The following is a 24,788-nucleotide window of genomic DNA, read 5'->3' as shown; positions in this document are numbered from 1 at the left end:
AGACCCCAGGCATAGGAATGGAATTTTTCTCCTATTGAATTTAAAACAACACCTCCTGCTCCAGCTTTGCCCGGGTTACCCTTTGCTGCCCCGTCAAAAAAGAGGGAGTGTCTTGCTTGCGTTTTGATCCAGTCTTGAAAATCACTTTCAGACTTCCTTATCTGCCAGTCTTTAATGATAGGGGCGTTTCTGACTGCTGGTTGGAATTGAAGGCCTAGAATCAATCCCCAAATGATGTCCTGTTGACTGAGGTTGGAGTCATCTTTTATATCAGCCAAGCACTCCTTGATTTGGCATTTGATTTTGTTTTCTAAAATCTTGTGGTTCTGCTTTGTATTTCTGAAGATTCTTCTGTTGCGTTCAAGCCATATCTGCCAGCTTATGATCTTTGGGAGGACTGCCCATGTTGTTTTAATGGTCTGATTTTTAGGAGCTGGGCCAGGGTATCTGGTTGCCCAGTTTGAAAAGAGATCCACCATGGTGCCAGGGAGCTTGAAATTTGGATCCGGATTTTGAATAAGTGAAGTCCACACCTGCTTGGAGAAGTTACACTCAAGAAACAAATGAACTGCTGACTCTGCATTCTCACTGTACAATGAGCAAATGGAGGGTCCGTAGAAACCTTTCTTCTGTAGAATGTCATAGGTTAAGATTTTGTTGTGACAGAGCTGCCAGGCAAAGAAGTCAATTTTGGGCAATGAAGGAGTGCACCATACACCTCGCCATGGAGTTGGATTGGGGGGAACATATGGTCGCTCATTCAATTTGATATACCCCAGGGAGACTACGTAGCCTCTGATGCTCGTTCCCCATCCTTTCTGATCTCTTTTCCTCATATGCGTGGGCGCCATTCCGTGCAAACAATCCGTAACGTGGCCCATTCATTTGACAGGGCTCCAGCACCTCGATGCATTTCCAACCTACCCAGATATCGTTGTTCCATAGTGAAATATTCCACAACGTGCACAGACCCTCTCTGTCCATCCAACTACGCAGCGTGTTGATGGAGGCTTTGTTTTCAACTGGATCTTTATTCATGGTTATGTCAGTCCAAATGCTGACCTTTTTACCATTACCTGGAATCCAATAGGAGTGCGCTGTTATTAGAGGGGCAACTTTAGCATACAGCTTCAGGAATGCCGAGTTAGGCCTTTGAATCACATTATCCAAACATCTGGTGTGGGATCCCCTGAAATATTTTTTCCAGAGAGTGACTTGAGCCCAACCCGGATTGGGTGCAATGATTTTCCATATGATCTTTGCTGCCATTGCCACATTCTGCTGGCAGAGATTTTTAAAATTTAAGCCACCCTCCCACAAAGGCTTGGTAATGGTTTCCCAGCTGATAAGAGGAATTTTATTTTCGTTTTGTTTTCCTCCCTTCCAGAAGAACCTCCGAATATATTCTTCCATTTTTTTTATGATGCTTGCCTTAGCAAGGAGCCCAGTGAATTGGAATAAAGGGAGACTGATAAGCAGTGATTTAATTAAAATTGATTTTCCAGCAGTATTTAGCCAAGAGTAGCCCCAAGCTTGTATTTTTGACTTGAATTTTTCCAACTGTGGGAGCTAGTCTTTGCTTGTAGGTCTCTTATGGTGTATAGGTAGTCCGAAGTATTTAAAAGAAGACCAGGAGGAAGAGGCTGTGAAGCCCAAACATCTAGAAATATCAGATAACACCCTTGGGGTAATGTTCCAGCTGTATATGTGGCATTTGCTCTTATTTACAGCACTGCCTGAGGCCTTACTGAAGTCATCCAAAACCACTTTGAATTTTGATGCAGAGGTGAGTGTGGCAGGTCCCAGTAACAATGTGTCGTCCGCAAACAAGGCATGATTTATGTTTTTTACCCCTCTTGCAATGCACAATCCATTGATGTCTTGATCTTGCAACTTTTTGTTTAACAGGAAGCTGAGGACAGAAGCTTGGATGAAAAATAGTAGAGGGGATAGAGGACACCCCTGTCTAAGTCCTCTCGAAGCTTTGAAAAAGTCAGTGGCTCTTCCATTCACTAGAGGGGCGATCCATGGCTCCGAGATGCATGCCCGGATCCATTTAATGAAATTTTCTCCAAACCCAAATTTGCTCATAACATTTAAAAGAAAGCTATGATTTACTCGATCAAATGCATTGGCTAAATCAAGTTTAATTGCCATACCTTGCTCTTTTCAGAGAAGACTTGAGTGAATTGCCTCTTGGACGAGAATGAAGTTGTCCACGATCTGCCTTCCTTGGATGAAGCCTCCTTGGTTCTCAGGGATTATTTTGGGAAGGATGAGCTTCAATCTGTTTGCGATTATTTTGGTGATTAATTTGTATCCAGTGTTACATAGGGAGATCGGACGAAATCTGCTGAAGATGTTGGCGCCTTTCTCCTTGGGGATAAGGGCTAAGAAGGCAGAGTTTGTGCTGCCTCCTATTTTCTGAGTATTCTGAGATTTTTGCACCATTTTGAGCAGATCCTTTTCTATAATCGGCCAGCAAGCTTGGAGAAATCTGGCCGAGAAGCCATCCAGCCGAGGGGCCTTATCCGGGTCCATATCAAAGAGGGCTTTTTCCACTTCCTCTTTAGTGATTTTGGCCTCAAGAGTTTCCTTTGTTCGCTGAGATATTACAGAAGGTATAACATCTAACAGATCTGAATATTGATTTGGATCCTTGTCCTCACTATACAAGCTTTGAAAGTGTAAAAAGGTTGCTTTCTTTATATACTCAAAATCCTTATGAATGTCATTATCCTCTTTGATCTCCGAGATAGTGTTAAAACATTTCCTTGCCTGGGCTTGTTTGTGAAAGTAGGCAGTGTTCCTATCCCCTGCTTTGAGCCAAAGATTGCAAGATTTTAATCTCCAATATTCTTCTTCAGCTAAGCAAGCCCTGTGGTAGCACTGCTGCAGATGAGATTCCTGTTCTGGCACCTCCTTAGTGATTGTGTCCTTCTCCATACTCTTTTGGTGGGAGGCAAGCGAGGCTTTCATGGATTTTCTGTCTGTAGCTGGATTAGGCAGAGTTTTAGCCCATCTTTTGAGAGCTCCTCTTGCCCTTCTGAGCTTTTCTTCCTAGATATAAAAAGGCGAGCCTTTGACCGACTGATTCCAGCAATCCTTGACAATTTGCATGAAGTCTGGCTCCTTTATCCAGAGCGGGCTAAAACGAAATGGGATAGGCCCCAAATCAAGATGAGCTAGAAGCTCTAGTTTAATGGGTTTATGGTCCGAAATGCTATTAGGAAGAATATGCATTCTTGGTTCTAGGCCTAGCAGCAAGAAGGAGCTTTGAATAAAGAATCTATCTAGCCTGGCAGCAATATGGCCAGGGCCCATTCTTTTATTAGACCAAGAGTACTTATCGGAAGAGGGTTTGATATCCAGCATGTCCCACTCCTGCAAAATGTCCTCCACCCATTCCCTTGCTGGATCACATACTATGCTGCCTCCCCTTTTTTCAGATGAATGGAGAATGAGATTGAGGTCCTCGGCTATAATAATATTCTCCATGTTTGTCAAATCTACTTGTTGTCTTATGGAGTCCCAACAGTTCTTTTTTCCCCAACATTGACTGGAGAGTAAACATTAAAAAGACAAAAAATTTCCTTGGTGTCTAGGTTCTGCATTTTCAGCAGCAACCAGTGGGTATTTCTAGCCTCAAATAGGACTGCAAATTTGCTCATGTTCCATAAAGTGCCGATTCCTCCCGAGGCTCCCCGGGCAGAGATTGCTCTTGCTTCACTTTTGAACCAGAGTTTCTTGCTTGTTTGAAGGAAGACTATGTCTTCCAGCTTTGTCTCCTAGACAAGAAGTATGTTTGGGGTCTCTGTTCTGATTAAGTTTCTGATGGCTTCTTCCTTAGCTTTACTCCCCATACCTCTACAATTCCAGGAGATGATCTTCATTATTTGTGTTTCTGGTGGGCTCCCTTGGAGCCTTGGATCTGGCTTTTCAGCATCTTTGACTTTGGAGCTAGCAGTTTTTCCAAGGTTGGTTGGTTGCCCTGAAGTTTTTCTTTGTAGGTCTCCTGCTCCCTTTTTTCCCTGTCCGTTTTCCGGCCTCTTGTAGATCTTCTTACTAAGGTTTGGGACTCTCCTATTTCCCCTTCCTCTTCTGATTCCTCAGATTCCTGTTCTTCTTCCTTCTCTTCTAAAATCTTATCTTTGGGATCTTCAGTGTTGGCTCCTTTGAGGGAGGCTGAGGGGGTACCTTTTCCTGAAGGAGCTGTTTTATGGACCTCGGTCTCCTGAGTCATTTCTGTCTCCTTTTGTAGCTCGATCTCCTGGGTGCCCTCTGTTTGCGAGCTCAGAGGGTCAAACTTGTTTTTTGGCGCAGTCTTGGTCGGGATCTGGTGAGTAGTAGTCTGGTGAGGCCCTTTGCCGTTAGGGCCTCCCAGTTTCTGATTCTTAGGATGTGATTTGGATCTCTTGACTTGGTTCCATCCGTCCTCCTTCCCTTGTGCAGGCTCATTGTTGGTCGGGGAATCTCTGGTGAAATGTCCATAAACATGACATTTCCGGCATTTGAAGGGCAGCTGTTCATAATCCAGTTTCTGTAAATGCGTCCAACTTCTTACTTTTATTGTGATGGCCTCTGGTAATCCCACCTCCAGATCAACCTCTATGCAGATCCTGGCACAGTCATATTGATCTTTATTATTTGCTCGGTCTATGAATTTCCCCAGGGCATTTCCAATATGTCTCAGTGAGTCCCAATTCCAAGAGTGCACTGGAAGATTTGGAATTCTGACCCATACCAGGACTGCTTTGGGTACATCAACTATCGGATTAAAGTCCGGGGTCCAGTTGTTCAGATACAAACCCTGAGGGCCCATGAAGTAGGGGCCCTTTTGGAAGATTAGGTCTTTGTCTTCCTTTGATGTGAATTCGAAGAGGAAGTATCCTCTCCCCAGAAAGTATGAGGTGACATTTTCTTTGATTAGCGGCGCCCAGTTTCTGATGACCCAGCTCTCAGTGGATTTTGGAGACGACCATAGTCCTGTGAACTGGCCGATGAGAGCCCGTTCAGCTAACAACAGAGCAACTTGGATCGAGGTTTCTGGAGGAAGAGAGATCACTGAAATATCATCTAGTTTTTTAACAAACTTCGCTGCTTCTGCTGTTTTCTTCTTTGGGAGACCAGCCAAGAGCTGGGAGAAGGCCTCAACAGGCGATCTCGGCGAGGGAGGTGGGGGAGCCGCCTGAGGAGAGCCCAACCCCTCCATAGTTTCAATCCCCAGGAGTGGGAGTGTCAAAATCCAGCAGATCGGTCCGTGAAGCGGCCCAACCACTGCATGCAGAAGACTGCAGCGTTCAGATCGGCCGAGAGCAGGCAAGTTCGCAGCTTGCAGGACGCGTTGCGTGTGGGCCTCAGGGTTCAGCTGCAGAACGCGCGCGCAGAGCTATTCCACATGAGAGCTTAGTCATTGGTCCAACCTTGCAATGCCCATTGTTTCTCTACACCAAGAGAACTTCTCGGTGCTCACAGACTTTGTCAATGCATCTATAATATTCTTCGAAGTGTCCAACTTTACTAGAAACACCTTTTTATCCTCAACCATATCCCTCACAAAGTGATATTGAGCATTAATGTGCTTTGTCTTTGAATAATAAGCAGGGTTCTTTGCCAAGAAAATTGCACTTTGGCTATCATAGTCTATCCTTATAGCTCGTTGTACTAACCCCATACTTGAACACAATCTTTGCAACCAAACTACTTCCTTGCTTGCATGAGTGGTTGCCATGTATTCCGCCTCTGTAGTTGAAAGCGTCACTACAGACTGTATCTTACTCATCCAACTGACTCCACCTCCAAATAGGTTAAACACATACCCACTTGTAGATCTTCTCTGATCTAGATCTCTAGCCCAATCTGCATCAACAAAGCCACAGATGTCCAATACTAGTCTTCCTTGGTAGCACAAACCATAATCACTAGTGCCACACAAATATATGAAAACCCACTTCATTGTTGTCCAATGCTCCTTCCTTAGTTTTGACATAAACCTGCTCAATACGTCCACGGCATGTGCAATGTCTGGTCTAGTATAGACCATTGCATACATCAAGCTACTGACTGCACTTGCATATGGCACACGAGACATGTCCTCTTCCTCTTCTTGTGTCTTGGGACACTATTCAGCAGATAATTTTACACCTATATGAATAAGAACTTTCACCGATTTACTCTCCCGCATATTAAACTTCTGTAGTATTATCTCGACATACTTCCTCTGGTTTAACCAGAGCTTCCTCTTTGCCCGATCTCATTTAATTTCCATGCACAAAATATAGTTTGTAGCACCAATATCTTTCAAATCGAATTTGGAGGACAATTGGGTCTTCAAATCTTGGATAATTTCTTTGTCATTTCCAACCATCAACATATCATCCACATACAAGACCAGATAAATAACACGTCACCAATTAATTTAAAATACACATAGTGATCTGCTTTACTTCTGGTGAAGCCAAGTCCCTGTATAAATGTATCAAATTTCTGATACCACATCCTTGGTGACTGTTTTAACCCATACAAAGACTTTTTTAATTTGCATACCCGTTCTTTCTTACCCTTCACCAGAAAGCATTCAAGTTTTTTCATGTAGATCTCTTCTTTCAGATCCCCGTGAAGAAATGTTGTCTTCAGATCCATATGTTCTACCTCAAAATCAAAAGCAACATCAACAGATAAAAGTAATATAATAGAAGCTACCTTGGTAATAGGAGAAAAAATATCACCAAAATCAATTCCCGACACTTGGGAATAACCTTTTGCTACCAACCAAGCTTTGTATTTCTCCACCTTGCCTTCTGCATTCATCTTCTTCTTAAACACCCATTTGCTACCAATGGGTTTTTTTCCAGCCGATCCACTAGATCCCAGGTCTCATTTTTGTGCAAAGATGTCATTTCATCAACCAGGTTACCTTCTTTCTCAAACTGATCTTCTCATAATTGGAGTTTGTGGCTCTTCATCTTCTAATTCCTCTTCTGCTGTAGAGTCTGATTCTTCTTTCTTTAGCTCAAACTCTATCTTCTCAGGTTCCTTTGGTAGGACTTCATGTTTAATAACATTTTTCAACTCTCTAAACACTACATCTTGGTTGTACACAACCTTCCTTGTTTATGGGTTCCAAATCATATAACCTTTTAAACCATCCTTATACCCAATAAAGATGCACCTTTCAGATTTACTATCCAACTTTGTTCTTTTCTCCTTTGGAACATGTACATATGCATCACATCCAAATACCCTCAGATGTGAAAGAGAAGGTTTCTTACCAGCCATACCTCTTGTGGAGTCTTATCCTCCAACATTGATGAAGGTGATTTGTTGACCACATAACATGCAATCTCCATTTCCTCTGCCCATAATTCTTGTCCCAACCAAACACCACTGAGCATGCTTCTTGCCTTTTCCATCAACATCTTGTTCATTCTTTCTACAACTCCATTTCGTTGAGGTGTGTATAGAGTAGTCTTTTGTTGTGCTATACCACACTTCTTACAGAACTCTTCAAATTCCTTCTTGCAAAACTCTCCATGTTATCTGTCCTCAACACCTTTATCTTCTTCTGTCTAGTTTTCCACCAGAGCCTTAAATTCTTTAAACCTATCAAAGACTTCATATTTCTTCATAGGAAATATATCCATGCATTCCTTGATAAGTCATCTATAAATGATACATAGTACACAGACTTACCCAATGATGGAACTGACATAGGTCCAAACACATCACTGTGCACAAGCTCTAATATCTGTTTCGCCCTCTTAGCACCAGAGGGGAAACTCACCCGATTTTGCTTCCCATATACACAATTTTCACAGAAATAAAAATACTAGAGAGAAATTAGACATACCTTCTATCATACCATTACCATGAAGTATTCGAAGGCCCTTCTCTCCAATATGTCCAAGCCTTTGATGCCATAGCATGGTCTTTTCTCCAGAGACCACTAGATTTTCTACTCCACTTTCAGGAACCACAGAATTGTTGCACCCATCAATAATAGTGCTACCCTGAAGCTTGTACAGAGTTCCAATCCGAACTCCCCGCATCAATACCAGTGCTCCCCGAACCATCTTGTAGGTATCTTTCTCGAACACTATTTTTACACCTGCATCATCTAGCTTGCTTACATAAATCATATTTCTGGCCAATGTAGGAATATGCAAAACACCTGGAAGTGTTCTAATCCTTCCACCTTACAACTTCAGCTTGACTTTTCCACGACCAACGATTCTAGCCTTCCTGTCATCCCCTAAGAAGACATCACCACCATCATATTTCTCATACTCACAAAACCACTCTCTATGGGGAGTGAAGTGAAAGGATGCACCTGAGTCAATCAACCATGCCTCATGATCTACATGTGTACTTGAAGAAGAAGCCAAGTACACATCCCCACCTTCATCTGAGGTGGTTTTCGCCTCTGCAGAAGGAGAATTATCAGATCCCTTTCCTTTCTCAGGAGCTTTCCCTTTACAATCCCTTTTGAAGTGCCCTTCCTTTCCGCATTTCTAACACATCTTTACAGGTTTTCCTGGAGATTTAGATCTCCGACTCGAGGACTTATTTTTGTTTATGTTCTGGGACCGTCCTCGTATAGACAGGGCATCACCATTCTGACCCTCCATATTTTTTCGTCTCGTCTCCTCCAACAACAAGGATGATACTATTTCATCAAATTGTAAGGTGGTTACATTACTACCTATTGCAACAACCATACTATCCCACGAATCTGGTAGAGAACACAACAAATTGATGCACTTATCTTCATCTGAAATTTTAATATCAACAAATAAAAATTGAATTACCACAGTATTAAAGTTGTTCAGATGCTCTGTCACAGAGTTTCCATCCTTCATCCTCAGGTTATATAGCTTTTTCCACAGGAACAATTTATTCACCAGATACTTAGATTGGTACAACGTCCCTAACTTGTCTTACAACACCTTCGCCGAAGCTTCCCCTGATACATTCAACAATACTGAATCTGAGACACACAATCGTATTGTGCTCTTTGCCTTCCGATCCAACTTCGCTTAGTCTTCAACTGACATTGTTGTTGGTTTAGTACCTAGATCTACTGCGATCCACTAATCTTTATCCACTAGCAGATCCTCCATCTTGAGTTCCCACAACTCAAAAATCTGACCATTAAATTTCTTAATCTCTATCTTTCCACTGCTCGCCATCTTCTTTCACCATAAGAATCGATCCCGCAGATCTCCCACTGAACAGGGTCTACTACAGGCCCGATCAATAACCCCTTAATAGTAAAGGCATCCCCTTGAAGCCAAAACAACTCTGATACTAAATGTAGGTTTTAACCCCATTTAGAAATTACCAGCATATGAATTCTAAAAGATAGAAAATAAACAATGGTGAGAGCGTAAAACATAAAACATATATACACTAAGATTTTCCTCTAGATTCAAAAACCGAGACTGCGACATTGATTTTTCATTGTATTCCTTTCAATGTTATAATACATATATATATACATGCCAAAGCATCCATAAACCCCAATCCATTAACCCTAGATTAGAACATAATCGTAGTTCCCTTGACCAGATCTACAAAATACCATGGACAGAAAACCATCATGTGCAAAACCATGTGCAAAATCCATGCACAAGACCATAAGTAGGTCCACCCACCTAATATAGGGTCCAAAAAAAAAATCTTGGGGCACTGCCCCGGACCCCCTGCAGGGGGGCAGCCGCTCCCCCTACTACGCCTGACACAATGTAGAGGGGGGACTTCCACCCCCCCGTGCATGGGGTAGTCGTGGAAAGAATATAACAGACACCCAACAAAGAAGCCAACAAATTTCACAAGTAGTTATAAAAGAAAGAGAAATCTAATTTACTATGCAAGCCTCTCGATTCTCTCAACATGGTATCAGAGCAAAGGTTTAACAGAAGGAGGCGTGAAGATCACATTCTATTGGCATTTGGATCAAAGTATGGGGCATCCTTGTAGCTTTTCATATCTCTATGTGGTTTAATTAGATAAAATTTTGGGCTTCCTATGGATACAACGATCTATCTTCTATGACGTAAGGAAAATTCCTGATCTCAGAGTTATTGTACCTCAAATCTATATAAACCTAATCATTATTACATTGCCTTGTTTCTATTATTGTAGTTCGATTCAGAAAGGCTCACACCTATAGATCATTCTATTGGCATGCATCACGTTGATTCTATGACAAACTTGCTTTAAATCTCTGAGATCTTATGGGGTGGATCACATTATTCCGTTGCTCGATATACTCATGTATGGACAAAGACACTTTTGATATTTAACAAATAAACTACTGGTATGGAAGAGGCTTGAATTACTGTTGTGATACAAAATATATTTTCAATGGACATCACATTATGTCTCTGTAGTTCAATTAAATTTAGTGTCTTTGTGGCTTGATTAAATGTAGAGTGGCATCATTATGAATGATTGCATCATAATTCTGGTGTCTCAATATACAACAATTCACTTATTTTACTTGTATATGGCTCGCACAAGTTTACAAGGACCTTATTGGTTTTTTGATTGAGGCCCGCATTGGTCTAACATCTGATTCTCACATCCATTTGATATAGCTCAAAATATATTATAATCACACTCATCTCTGAGGGTTGACCATATCACATTGATTGTGAAATATCCATGGTGGCATCACTTGTATTGACTAAGATATATACATTGGATATCATTTCATTGACTCCGAGTTATGGTAGTGACATCACACAATATAATGACATTGTTATTATACACAAGAACTTTTTTACACTACTTAGCATCATATGGCATTGCATTATTATGGTTCGAATGAAGTAATAGTGACCCTCTCCAAGATCTCTATGGCCCTCGCATTTGTATGACAATAACACTGAGGCTTAATGATATGACACAACTCGTATTTGATATACATACTTTTGGCTTGATTGCAAATGGCTCTCTTTGTGTTGACAATAGCTTGGACTTACGTACAACGGAGTGGTATCGATCATACCATGGCTTGTGTAAATTATAATGAGACAATACTCTGACGTATGGACAATAAACACTAACCATGAAGACTTTGATGTCAATAAGAAAATACATCTGATGGCAATAACAAAGATAACTTAGCAGTAATATTCATAAAAACTGTGTAAAAGCCGACCTACAATGAAGTTTGATAAAGCAATGAGAATGGCTACGCTCGTATCGACATTTCACTGAGGCTCATTATAGTACCCTATGGCTCGCTCATATTTGGATTTGAAGGAATGAAAAGTAGTTTATAAGTGATTTTTTGAGGTTCATTGAAAAAATTATGACTGATCAAGAAGACAAGAAGACTACCATTTTCACCCATTATTTGTAAAGTTAAGTCGAACTTTACGTGGGACAACATGACACTAACTTAATACATATTCCTATGTCAAACTCGAAGCACACATTGTAGAGGACTTTAATTTGCACATTTCAAATATCATTGTAGCCTATGGCTCACAAACTCTACTATACTACAACGATACTATATACTTTGTGGCATCGTGGCAAAAAGGCATTACTTTGGCAGCAAATCGCTTTGCAGTGATCCATGGCACACTTCAAGGCATCACTAATCTTTGTGAAGGTTGCATCGTTACTATAACTCGCTTCTTTCACCAATGGTCCGTGTACCTAGAAAACATATATAAGCAAATAGATGAGCTTCATTGATCTTCGGATTTAGTACTACCATAGTTTACAAATCTTGGTCAAGGTAACATATTCCAAACTTTCTTCAGGCCTAAACTTCAAGTCGGATTTATTGTATTATTTCATTCATTCTTAAAGTATAATTTTGATGGCATATGAAAACTGTGTAATCAAAATTATACTTGAAGAATGAATGAAATACTACAATAAAGCTGACTTGAAGATTGGATTTGAAGAAATTGTGGAATATGTTACCTTGACCAAAATTTGTAAACTATGGTAGTACTAAATCAAAAGATCGATGAAGCTCATCCATGTGCTAAGAAGTTGTCTCTTTTGAATGAAGTTGATCTAGACCAAAGAAGAAGGTATGGTAAGGTCACAAAGGTATGTACAATTTTTATATACATTTCACTGTACATGTCAAGATTATGATGATGATCATTTGAAAGGGTCTCCATAGATATAGCTATAAAAGGTCTCTAGGGTTTTGCAGTTGTTTGTTTGCATGTTTTTTGAAAGTCTTGAGAATTTAGGGTTTGTAGGCCTTGCAATCTTGTGAAGTCTTGAAGACTCTTGGTATTTATGGTTTCTGAACCCAACTCAGATTGAATTAAACCTAAAAGCAAAAACCCTAACCCTAATTAATTGATTCCTCTAAGAGAACCCTAACTCTTGGGAAATGGTATCTAGGGTATACAAGGCTAAATGTTCTTTGATATTAAAACCCTAGTTTTGAAATATAAAACCCTAGAGTATATGCTAAGCCCTAGCAAGGATTGGATTAAGATAAAATCCTAGGGCTCAAAGACAAAACCCTAGGATAGGGTGTCTCCACTATCAGTAAAATCCCTAATAAGGGTTAGATCAATAAATTTCTAGGGTTTGTAACTAAAACCTTAGAAGTACACTTTTGAGAAATCATGGAAACCCTAGATTGACAGGATTGACATCATGCTCTTGTCTTTGTATATTTTTGTTTGGTTGTACTTGATGATAATTGCAGGCACATAATGAAGGCTATCAAAGTTGTGGAAGCAAGATGGGAAGGATGGAAGAACAAAGTAAAGCAAGAATCATGCTTGATGATGACTTCTTGAATGATGAGCATGTTGGAAAGAGGGAGCTACAAGAACCCTCATGATATTTAAGATTCCAGTTGATGAGCATATTGCAGGAACATATTGATGATTGAAAGTTGAAGCAAAACCTTGTTGCGATATGAAGATAGAACATGCAAAATAATGATTGACTTTAGAGGGAGCAAGTAGTAGAATTTGAAACCTTGATTTGAGGCCATTGTGATTTGGCAAGTCTGATACTGATGATTTGTTTGACATATGATTTGGCTCCCTGGAAAGACATATTGTAGAAATATATGCAGAGGTTGGAAGGATAACAGCTAACATATTTTTTTGGATGATATTGATGTATCTACAGTTTTGTGATTTGATCATGGAACACATGAATTGTGTGAATAACACTATTGATGGTTTGAATAAGCATGAGAGCAAAATTAATATTTGAAAGTTTATATGACTTATGAGGCAGAACTATGTTATAGACATGTGCTAGTAGCTGTGAGGAAGCTCGACTTTTTGTAGAAGACAAATGAACCAGTTGATGACAATGTTGTTTTATAATTGGCAAGATCCAGGAAGCTTGAAGTTTGATATGACGTGATGTTGCTAGGAGTCAAGAAACATTGTCATGAAGATGAAATGTGAAAGAAGGTCAAAGCTCAAATATGATGTATTGTGAAATAAGAGTCTTTGCAGCGACCATGAAGATCTCCACAAAAGAACAAGTAGTTGATGCATTGATGAAGTATGAGACAAGCTAAATGTTGTGATGATGTCTCCCTGATTGAGAGGGAGTAAGAAATATCCCTCATGTTTGAGGAGTAAGGACCTCCTCCCTGATTGAGAGGGAGTGTTGGTGGACACCATATTCTCCATGTGTGTCATACACTAGTCTAGGACTAACCGTCGTGTATCTAGCGTATCACATTGGGAGGGAGAATAGAGGATTGATAAGCATATGGGACTGGTACTCCTTGAGGATTGGGAATCCAAGATAGGAAGTGGTCCTGTGGACCGACACTCTTTGAGGATTGAACAAGGTATCCAAGACAAAAGTGGTCAAGAAGGACCAATATTCCTTGAGGTTTGGGAATCCAAGATAAGAATAGTCCTAGAAGGACATACCTATTGAACAAACAGATGGGGTATGTGATTTGAGAGGTTGTGGTGTCCATATGTATGCCTCCCATCATTGTGCTCTAATATTGTGGAGAGTTAGAGCTTGTTATGTTGTTATTTAATAATGTTGGTTATAATTTCGATGCTTAAATATAGCTTATCAATCTGACTCTTCTTATGAGAATATTTCAATTTGAGAAGTATCCTTGTACGAATTGTGGAATTATAAATACCTCCCTAGTTAATAGGGAGTGCTAGAAAATGTAATTAGGTTTGGTCCATAATGATATTTGTACTTATATCATTGTATATTTTATGTAAAAGAAAAAGAATAATAATAATAATTATTATTTTAATAGAGAAGCATGTTTTTCAAGCTTCTAGGATTTGTTGAGTCAAAGTCCTATTTGGACCTATTGTAAAGAAAAAGGAAAAAAATAAATTTTAATTATGTAATTTGGGTCAAAACCCCCTCTAGATGCCAAGTTGGGCTTGGCCCAAAGGACATGCCTATTCACACCCCTCTGGAGTATAAATAGAAGATAATTTGAGCTAATTTGGACACACACAATTCACTCAATTAGTTCTAAAATTTCGCAGTAGAAGGAGGGCCGCATTCTGAAGTTGGAGAAGGGTTTGTGGAAGTTTTGCCTTATCTTATCTCTTGTTGAAGATTTTTTGTTGGTCTCTATGGATTTTCTATGCAGAAGGAGGGTTTGGTTTGGCATCTAGAAGGTTGGTCATGGGTCTTGGATATCTCATTTTGATATGATTCTAAGAAGAGATTTATTTTATAAGTTTTCCCCTTGGAGGGTTTTCCCCTCACTTGGAGCCTATATCTTGTGTACTTTTTTCCCAAAGAAAAAATCAAAATTTTTATTAACCGAAATAAAAAGTTACATAGTATATGCGTTAAGCATTCATTTTTGCTGTATAATTTGCAGATCATAGAGCCCACACGATGTAAGATATACTATCTTGTCAAAGAAATGTGGAATGAGTGTTCCTGAAATCAGGAAAACAACAAGAAAAGAAAAAATGATCCAACTGGCCTATGCTTTCCTGCCCTTCTTCTTCTCCACTCTTCGCCAACCTCCAGTGTTGGGAGTGGTATCAATAATGGCAAGCTGGTTTTCCATTCTATTCGTTAGTTGTTCTTTGTCAGATTCCAATCCTTCGGAGCCGTGAGTTCGTTTGATGCCACTTACTTCTAGCTGAGGTTCTTGTTGTTGTTCCATATTGTTATGCCCCAAGTTAGTCTCCTGGGTCTTTTCTTCTTGTATGTTTTCCTATCCCATTTGCTCGCCTGTAGGTTCTGTCTTCAATTCCTCTTCTTCTAGCGGTTCAGTATGCTACCAACCTTTGGGTTTTTTCTGTTGTTTCTTATTTCCTTTAGGCTCCTTCCTAGCTAGTGAACAGGCGTAGTGGAGGTGCCCTGTTTGAAAACATCCGCGACATCTAAATGTTGTGTTCTCATAGTCAAGCGATTGTATCAGCAGTGAATTATTAAAATTCAATGTGATGTGATCTGGTAGTCCTTGACTCAGGTCCACTTCTACACATATTCTGGCATATGTGAAGATTTCGCGAGTAATCCTATCTTCATCTGATTTTAGGAACTTCCCCAAGGAGTTCCCAATGGCTATTAAAAATTTGTGATGCCAAAAATGTAGTGGGAGGTTATGTAGCCTTACCCAAACTGGCATTGTTGAAACTACCATGGTGTTGGCATCGAAATCCGGGAACCAGGGGGTGATGAAGAGGCCAGCATTGCCCCAAAACCAAGGCCCCTGATTGATGATGTTATCTCGTTCTCGTTTTGTGTTGAATATGACTATGAAAAACCCTTTTGGGCATAGATAAATTTCACAGTTGGGTGACCATGTGGAGAAGATCCATTGATGCAGTGCATCAGACTTTGGCCAGAAACCATTAAATCTACAGATAACAGATTTTTGGGCTAAATCTATGTATAGATTAGTTACCTTCGGCATAGATACTGTAAGCATTGGAGATTCCGGCTTCTGTTCCACAATGTAGGGGCCTGGTAGTTCTGATGTTGGTGCTGGTTTGTTTTGCATGTGTTCCTTTCCTTTGACTGCATCACAGAAAGAGCTTGAAGTTTTAGAGCTGGCTCCCTTGCATCCGCCTCGCAGTCTCAGATTTAGTATGATGGTTGAATCTTTGGGGATGCCATAATCCTGAAGCGTGTGATTATCCTGCAGACTGTATCCTGTATATATCAGATTTTGGTATGTTGTTGGGGTTCCCAGTTTTATCTGGATCTCCTTTTTTAACTCCTTAATGCTCATCCTCTTGTTGATCTGTATGTAATAATGTCTGCCTCCTATCGATCTGATAAAAATTTGCATAAGATCTTCCTCCCTACTTGGTGGATCCACATTGTCTAGGTCTCGATCTGTTAGATCTGCCTTCTCTGTCTTCCCAAGAGCATTGCAAGGTTTGGGACTGTACCCTGTTTTCTCCTATTTAGGTGGGCTGAGATCATTTTTCAGAGGCCCAAAAAACCCCGCCACTATGTCAAGGGTACCTGCTTTCAGCAAGATAGACCGGCCCTCCGAGATGGCCGCTTTTGCTGGGTCCCCTGTAGTTCTCGGCTTCCATACATTTGCGTAGAACCTCGCCTATCCAGATGAATACCAGGACGCAACAGGTCACTCTACCCCTATTCGCTCTCACACAGTCTTGTGGGCGATGGATCTATTGCCAGGGTTTAACTCTGGCTGCTCTGGTTGATGCTGTTCAACGACAACGACGCAAGTCATTCCAGAAACCCTAGCCATCTCCTTTCCTATTCTTCATATATCTTGTGTACTATGATCTTCATGTTTTTACATTTGATAATTGTTTGATGAAGAAGAACATAATTAAATTAATAAGAAGCCAACACATTTCACAAGCAATTATCAAATAAAGAGAAATCTAATTTAGTATGCAAGCCTCCCAATTTCTCAACAGAACTCGTGAAGCCAATAAATCTATTGTAAAACTAAGTGGGAGCTTTTAGAGCCTTGAATTAATGTATTAAGAGTATCTTTGCTCAACTATCATGCATCTGGAAATTTTCATTAGTGGCGGCATAAGGATGCATCATGATGTTTAAATGTCTCTAAACATTTTGGACGATTTATCATGTAATCTCTTTCACCCAGATAGAATTCTAAATATTAATGCATTGAAATGTCTTAAGTCCTGTGAAAGATATTGGGAGAAGTTAATGCCTATTGTGTCTCTGTTGAGGAATTAATAATTACCATGGTCATATGATTTCTCTAACTTTAATCCCTTTCTAGGATATGTGGGGAGAAATAAAGTTATTTATATGTATGGAAGACAAATCTAAAGGCTAAAGCAGAGAACAAGGCTTAAATTTATATCAAATATATAATTCTAAGAATTTACCAAATTTGATGTATTCCACATGGAAATATTTTAAGTGGTAATTGAGCCTAGAGGCGCTCTTGAGCCTAGTATGGAAGAGATGTTTTATTGCCCTATCCTATATGTTATGTAATGTAAACATTTTGACTTGGTCAAATTTTATATAAATAAAAATAATAAACATAAAATAAATAAAACAATTAATTATAATTATTAACTAAAACATCTCGACTTTGTTCAATTATATATATATATATATATATATATATATATATATCTGCCTAGATCCATTTTAACTCCATATCTATCAAGCACAAGAAGGATTAAATCTTTCGAGGTGCAAACCTTTCCTCAAGTTTTGCACTAAAAAATTGATAGATCGAGAGTTAAAATGGATCTAGGCCAACTTAAGCATAAATACATGTTAATACATTCTCCCTCCTTTGGTGTTTTTCACCTCTATTTTTTTGGGCAAGAGTTACTAATTGCATGAAAGAAGGCAATATGTTCAAATATAATTTTTTCATGTTTTTACTTGGTAAGAATTGGTGTGGAGTCTACACTTACGAGATGGACTTTTATTTTCTCCTTTTCGAGAAGTACGATTTATTAATCCCATTAACGAAAATGTATATTTATGTATTATTGTTTATAAGCTTATGTGATAAGTCTTTTTGCGGGAGTAATCAAACAAGTAAAGTAGTGCGGGAGAGTATGGTTTGCAGAGCACAACCTATGAGGAGTGACGAGGGTTATGATGGATGGTTTCAAAAATGTTTTGGGTAAAAAGGGAAGAATTTCCTTGTTAAAAGATTTACGTAATAAATATAAATAACTTAAGTTATAACTGCATATTAATAAATGTAAAATAATTTACCTAGGGACCAAGTAAATGACATGGCATGCCTTAGTGCCCCTAGTGCCAATAAGACACACCCTTGAGGTGACATGTGGCATCAGTGGCCATGTCATATGCTATGTGTTAGATGCACAAATATGTGTATGTGGCACAAGTGGAAAATGTTTCTAAGGGCCATATCTTCGTGTCCTGGATTCATAATGGAACAAGGTTTATGTCATTGAAAAGCTCTCCATGAGCAGAAGATGACGGCGATATCATAAATGAGTTTTGAGGTGGATGCAAGAAGATGAATTTTTGATAACCCCACTTCCTTAAGGTGACTTAGGATGTTAGGTTTGGATACCCTGCAAGCCTAATCAAGGGGCTAGGTATGTTACAATAACACTCATTGTTCTATAACTTTCTAGAGAGTGATTGTATGGGGGCCTTGTTGTCTTCTATTTTCCTATCCTGGTGGTGAACTAAATTCCTCAAATACACCTTCATGCCCATGAGGACTCGAGGGATGGTCAATGAAATAAGGATTGATTTTCAAATGAGAAGAAATGGAGAACTAACTAAGGTGAAGGGCATTCAAGGAAAAGCTTATAAGGGGGGAGGTTGGGAGGCTCCCTTCCTGATATTGATTCAATAGTAGAATAACTCCATGGTAAGAGATCCACTAGATGCTAGATGCCTAGGGCACCTGAACAAGCAATAAAGAGCTTAGGAGGGGCAACCCTCATTCCTTGGTTTGAAACCATATAAGAGATCCACCTAAATGATGCCTATGAAAAAACCTGCACGTGAAGCAGGAGGACAAGAGGAGTACAAGAACTTGTGAATACTTGGAGAGAAGAGTTTCTTGAAACCTAAGGGAGCGTGGGCCAAAAATTTTGCAAGCCAGGGGTCCTACCAGCCCCACATCCAAAGCTAAATATTTAAATTGTTAAATCAAATCACGTAGACTCCAAATAATAGAATAAGTGACCACCATTGAAATCCAATTGCACCATATTCATAATCCCACCATAACCGCGTGAAAGAAGGGTTATTGATTCATAATTACTATTGAGATTCAAAATGGATATGCCATAATGGTTTTGTTGCATCACTCTTAAGTGCATAACATGCCACTCATGTTTCTTAATGAGAGCCATGTACTCCATTAATATCGATTAATGGAAGCCAAATGCTTTATTAATATTTTTTTAAAGCTTTAAAATTAAAATTTAATTAAACTTGGACTAAATCAAAATTAAATTGTTGACTTCCCTGTTGAATACAAATCACATAAACCCCAAATAACAAAATAAAAGACTACCATCAAAATCCAATTGCACCATACTAGTAATTGTTGGGTATACGAACAAAGTCCCACATTGATTAGAAGTGGTAGAAGTGGGAAGGATCATGGGTATATAAGGATGAACAAATATCTCCATTGGTATGAGGCCTTTTGGGGTAAAACCCAAAAACAAACCCATAAGGGCTTAGGCCCAAAGTGGACGATATCATACCATTGTGGAGATATGTGGTGTCCAGAGTCCCAACAAGTGGTATCAGAGCCAAGTTCGAGGTTACCCAAGTGGATGAATCCTCGGAATGTCGAACAAAGATGGTGAGCCCCCGTAAGCCTGTGGATGAGCTCGGTTAAACAGGCGGTGTGCTCCGGATTCTTCATGGACGTGTCTTGTCTACCAACACGGTGAAGAGGAGTTGACCTGGGATGGAGCAAGCTCTCGAGATAGGTGGTGCTACCATGTAAGGCGTGTGCTTCCAACGCATTTGAGCGGAGAATCCTGGTTGGTAGAGAGGGGAGAATCCTGCGGATGGTTTGAGGGGAGGCTCGATGGTCCTTTGTTCGAGGGGAGGATTGTTGGGTATACGAACAAAGTCCCACATTGATTAGAAGTGGTAGAAGTGGGAAGGATCATGGGTATATAAGGATGAACAAATATCTCCATTGGTATGAGGCCTTTTGGGGTAAAGCCCAAAAACAAACCCATAAGGGCTTAGGCCCAAAGTGGACAATATCATACCATTGTGGAGATATGTGGTGTCCAAAGTCCCAACAGTAATCCCACCATAATTGTGTGGAAGAAGGGTTATTGATTCATAGTTAGTGTTGAGATTCAAAATGGATGTCATAATGGTTTTATTACATCACTCCTATATATATATAGCATGGCACTTATGTTATTAACCAAATACTCCATTAATATCAATTAATGAAAACCAAATACTTTATTAATATATTTTTAAAGCTTTAAAATTAAAATTAAATTAAATTCATCCTAAATAAAAATTAAATTATCAATCTTACTCTTAACATCAATCACCTTTTAAAAATACTCCATTACTCATCTATAAATTATTCATCTTATCCCACATTTAATGCAATGCACATCCAAGCTAGAATCTAAAAAGAAAGATTAAGGTATGAGTTTTCTAACTCAACAGATTATTAATATGCAAAACCCTAATCATCCTCAAGGTTCCCCTCAAACACAAAATTTGTTGGGCTCTTTTAAAATTCAAAGTACACGAGAAATGATAGCAAGGTAGTCCAAATATATGAGCTACATAAGTGATTCAAGCTACCTAAAATTATATAAGCACCAACGACTAAAATTAAGGAAGCCCAAGGGAAGTTTGACTAGACGGTAATCACTAATTAAACATGAAAGTATAAATATAAGAAGCTCTGAATTGCCTCCGTCTAAAATGCCCAATCAGAAGACGTGATTAGGATTATTAATCATAATTTGCTGTACGTCCTTTTTCACATCTGGTGTAAAAATTGATGGGAATACCTGTATTGTTTTTGTGACATGGTGATCTACGAATAGTTAATTTCATCCTACATTCTCAGTGGTATGAGAATAAAAGAAATTGCATTGTCCAAACAAAGTTATACGAGTAGCTGACTAGTTGCCCATGATGCTGCTTTGTCCGATGCAGTCACTGAAGCAGGAAATGGTCGGACATAACTGAACCTCAATGTTGAATGTTGTTATATCTGGTATTTACTGAACTCAATGACCTTACATTGACTTCTGATTTCAGTAGAAGGTCCAATATTTGAATTGGGCACAATTAAATTGCACTGAACTATCACAATGTATGTATGTGAGAGAGAAGGAAGAGACTTGATTCCTGTCCGAGGTTCAATTTATGTCAGAACAAGAATGAGGAGGTTTTAAGCCTTAATTTGTAAGGAGTACGATGACCTCAGAAATAATGGTGACTCCAATTTAAGGGTCTCATGTTGTAACGCTTAACGGTTATCAGCATGACCTCAATTTCTAGGTATAGGACAGTTTGGGGATGGCTTTGTATGATTCTCAGTTGTAGATGACCTCAATTAGGGGATTGACTGTTTTGCAGGTTATTTTCTACAACATTCCTCTGTTATTAATTTTATTTTCTTTATTTTGGGAACATTTATGGTGACCTCACTTTGTAGGTCTCGGAGTCCTGTGAGAACTTGTTCTCTGTGTTTTATTTAGTTTTTACCTTCAGTTTCGGGGTTTTTTCTGAACTCTTTTGTATTGGGTCCATTCGAATTGTTAGTATAGGTTTCCTAGAGTCGGGTAAATAAAATATTACAGGTTTTTTTATTATTTTTTTCTGGGTGTTATAATTATAATTAGCTTCAAATTGTGCATTTGGATCATTTGTGTGATGACAGGTTTCTCATTTGTTTGTTTCGAGGTTGCTCGAGTTTCTGTATTTTTCATGAATTTAGGTTGAGTTTTGCTGGCCTCATGAGAGTTACTTGGGATCAATTTCTACTTATATTCTTGTTATTCATTTTTATCCAGTTTCGGATTATATCAAGCTGTAGTCATTGAGATCATTCCAGGGGTTCCTTGTGGTTTCTTAGAAATTGGTAGCTTCAGTTGATAGGTCTTTTTGGGTTAGAATTCTTTTTCGGTTATTTTTGCCTTCTCTTCTTCTAAATTCTGTGCCCTTCAGTCAGTATGCACTATATTACATGTACATTTTTTGAGGTTTCTGTTTTCTCAGTAGTTATTGGTATGATACGAATTTGGACATTAAAATTTTGAGTGATTTCAATTTGCAGATATCAGATCATATGAATAATTTTGGCTTGTCGAGTTTTAAGGAACCTTCATTTTATTTGAAGTAGGTTTCAGTCATTCTTTTGAGTGATTTTGTTTGGGTACTTAAAAACTGTGTATTCCGATTATGTTTACGAGGCTAATACATTTTGAATGACCGCACTTTGTAGGGAGTGGAACCATTTGAAGAGTTATTTTGGGCCTGTGGGATTTGGGTGGCATCAATTTGCAGGCAGTAGTTTTCTGTAAGAGTTTTCTGGGACCTCTCAGATTTGGGTGACCTTAATGTTTCAGTACTAGCATCGGAAAGAAAAAATGCCGAAAGCAGGAAAAGGCTCTTCCGGTTCACTCCGAAAGAAGCAAGCGTTGTCAAATACAGCATCAGAGCTAAGGCCTAAAGCTGCTATTCAGAAGACTAACAATGCCGGGAGTATTTCTGGCAGGATGAGGGAAAGGAAACCACGGTCACATGTACACATGATTGCCTCAATTCTCACGAAAAAAAGGACAGGTGAAGCATCTGAATCGAGAAATGATTCTGAGCTAGAAGACAAACAATATCTGAGCAATAGTTCAAAAACAAATGCCAATTTTGTAGCGGGGAAGTTAGTTAAAAAGACTTTGAAGAAGGCCTCAAAATTAAACTTGATTAAGAATGACAGTCAGAAAAAACCCAGTAAGAGTTCTGCTTCGAGGTCTTATGCTGCACAGAAACCTGAACGGCCACAACAGAGAAAAAATAGGAGGACAAAGTGGAAGGGTGATTCTAAAAATATAACAAAGGTGAAAACTGTGAGAACTAGTAATATAGATGGCTTGAAGAGGAAGCAGCAAAGGAGAAAGAAGAAAAAGAAGGCGCAAAATGTTCCACAGGATGAAGTATCACGTGCAAAGAGAAGGATCAAATATCTTTTGCTCAAAATGAAACTTGAGCAGAATCTTATTGATGCATATTCAGGGGAGGGCTGGAAAGGCCAGAGGTTTGTTTATCAGATCCCTGTTCTCCATGGGTTGGGAATATGATGCAAGCCCTTCAAATGTTTTGTTTGCATTTTCTCACCAAAATATAGGTTGCTGGATATGGGTGCTTGTAAATGCTTACTTCAATTGACAATGTTTTAGATGCCATCTATGATATACAGAAGTCTGCAGTTAAGTGCTAGTTACTTACTAGTACATATTTAAAGGTATACTTCATTTTAAGCGGAACAAAAATTGGATATGTTTTATAAGAACATGATAGGTCATGGATGCATTTATTTGTCCTTCCTTTCAAAAGTTTTGATAATTAATTGAAATTCTCTTGCTGTATTATTGATTGTTAGTCTATAAGTTAATCTTTTTCCACACACCAATTTGAATGGAGTAATGATCTCTATCCATCTTTCCAAATTTGGGGTCAATAGACTCCTCATTGAATATCAGTTTTCCATCCTTTTAGAAGCTCAAAGGTCTGTAGAGAAACCAGACTTAGTCTTGTTCTGAATCATCTGCTTAAAATGCCATTGGTTTGCAGCTGGAGAACTTAGTATATTTTTTTTTGATTTTGTCTCCCCAATGTGTCAATTGATCCTGAACTTTTCTTAAAACTTAATAAATAATGCAGTCTTTTATGGGCTGAAGAGACTAATAAAGGTTCACTTAGCCGTATACATATTACCATAAGTGCTAAAGAAATTCGAATAAGGTTCATTCTTCAAGTAGTGGGTGTGAAAAACTTAGGCTGCACTTTGGAATATCCAAACATCTGTTTTCTCTTGCATATCGTATGCTTCATACATCTTAGATTTTGTTGATCACCTGTACCCTATAACAGGATGCTTTACAAAAACTTTGGCGAAAATGTGATGTCTCTGTATTTGCTGACTTTTCAGCTTTTTCCTTATTGTATGATTTAAATCCCAAAAAAAGGTACTAAATATGTGTCAAAATGGCCTGAAAACTTACTATCTTATTTTGCTCAACAACTGTTCTGCTTCAGCTGTGGCACAGAGTGATGGGTAAATCCAGTGTAACAGCACCTGCAGCAGCTGTTCCTCGATCCTTGCCCAGCAGGGAGAGAGGATGCACAATAAGATTCTCTGGTAATGCAGCAGTAGTTATTAGGCATCCATGAGTGAGTGAGCACTATCTTTGGACTTTGTATCTTCAGTCAGTTAGGGCGCAGATCCCAGCACATGAGTGAGGGTGCATACATGGACTATTCCCTGAGAGTGCATCAGTAGTTATTGGATATCCATGTGTGAGTGAGACTATCTTTAGACATTGTATCTTCAGTCAGTTAGGGCGCAGATCCCAGTGCATGAGTGAGGGTGCGTACATGGACTATTCCCTGGGAGTGCAGCAGTAGTTATTAGGCATCCATGTGTGAGTGAGCACTATCTTTGAACTTTGTATCTGCAGTCAGTTTGGGCGCAGATCCCAGTGCATGAGTGAGGGTGCATACATGGACTATTCCCTGGGAGTGCAGCAGCAGTTATTAGGCATCCATGTGTGAGTGAGCACTATCTTTAGACTTGTATCTTCAGTCAGTTCGGGCGCAGATCCCAGTGCATGAGTGAGGGTGCA

At 39.2% G+C, this 24,788-nt stretch overlaps 1 protein-coding gene across 1 annotated transcript; it reads left to right on the top strand.

Moving 5' to 3' along the window:
* Positions 1–21,184: 21,184 nt before the first annotated feature.
* On the top strand, positions 21,185–23,243 carry LOC149169457 (uncharacterized). The gene is made up of 2 exons (XM_089425201.1): positions 21,185–21,522; positions 22,391–23,243. The coding sequence occupies exon 2, from the start codon at positions 22,536–22,538 to the stop codon at positions 23,241–23,243; it is 708 nt and encodes a 235-aa protein (XP_089281327.1). The 5' UTR covers positions 21,185–21,522; positions 22,391–22,535.
* Positions 23,244–24,788: the final 1,545 nt, after the last annotated feature.

Source organism: Pinus tabuliformis, chromosome 4_2 (assembly GCF_031772625.1).
Source record: "Pinus tabuliformis cultivar Carrire ecotype Pingquan chromosome 4_2, CPIR1, whole genome shotgun sequence".
Taxonomy (NCBI): domain Eukaryota; kingdom Viridiplantae; phylum Streptophyta; class Pinopsida; order Pinales; family Pinaceae; genus Pinus; species Pinus tabuliformis.
This window is presented reverse-complemented; position numbering and strand designations above follow the sequence as displayed.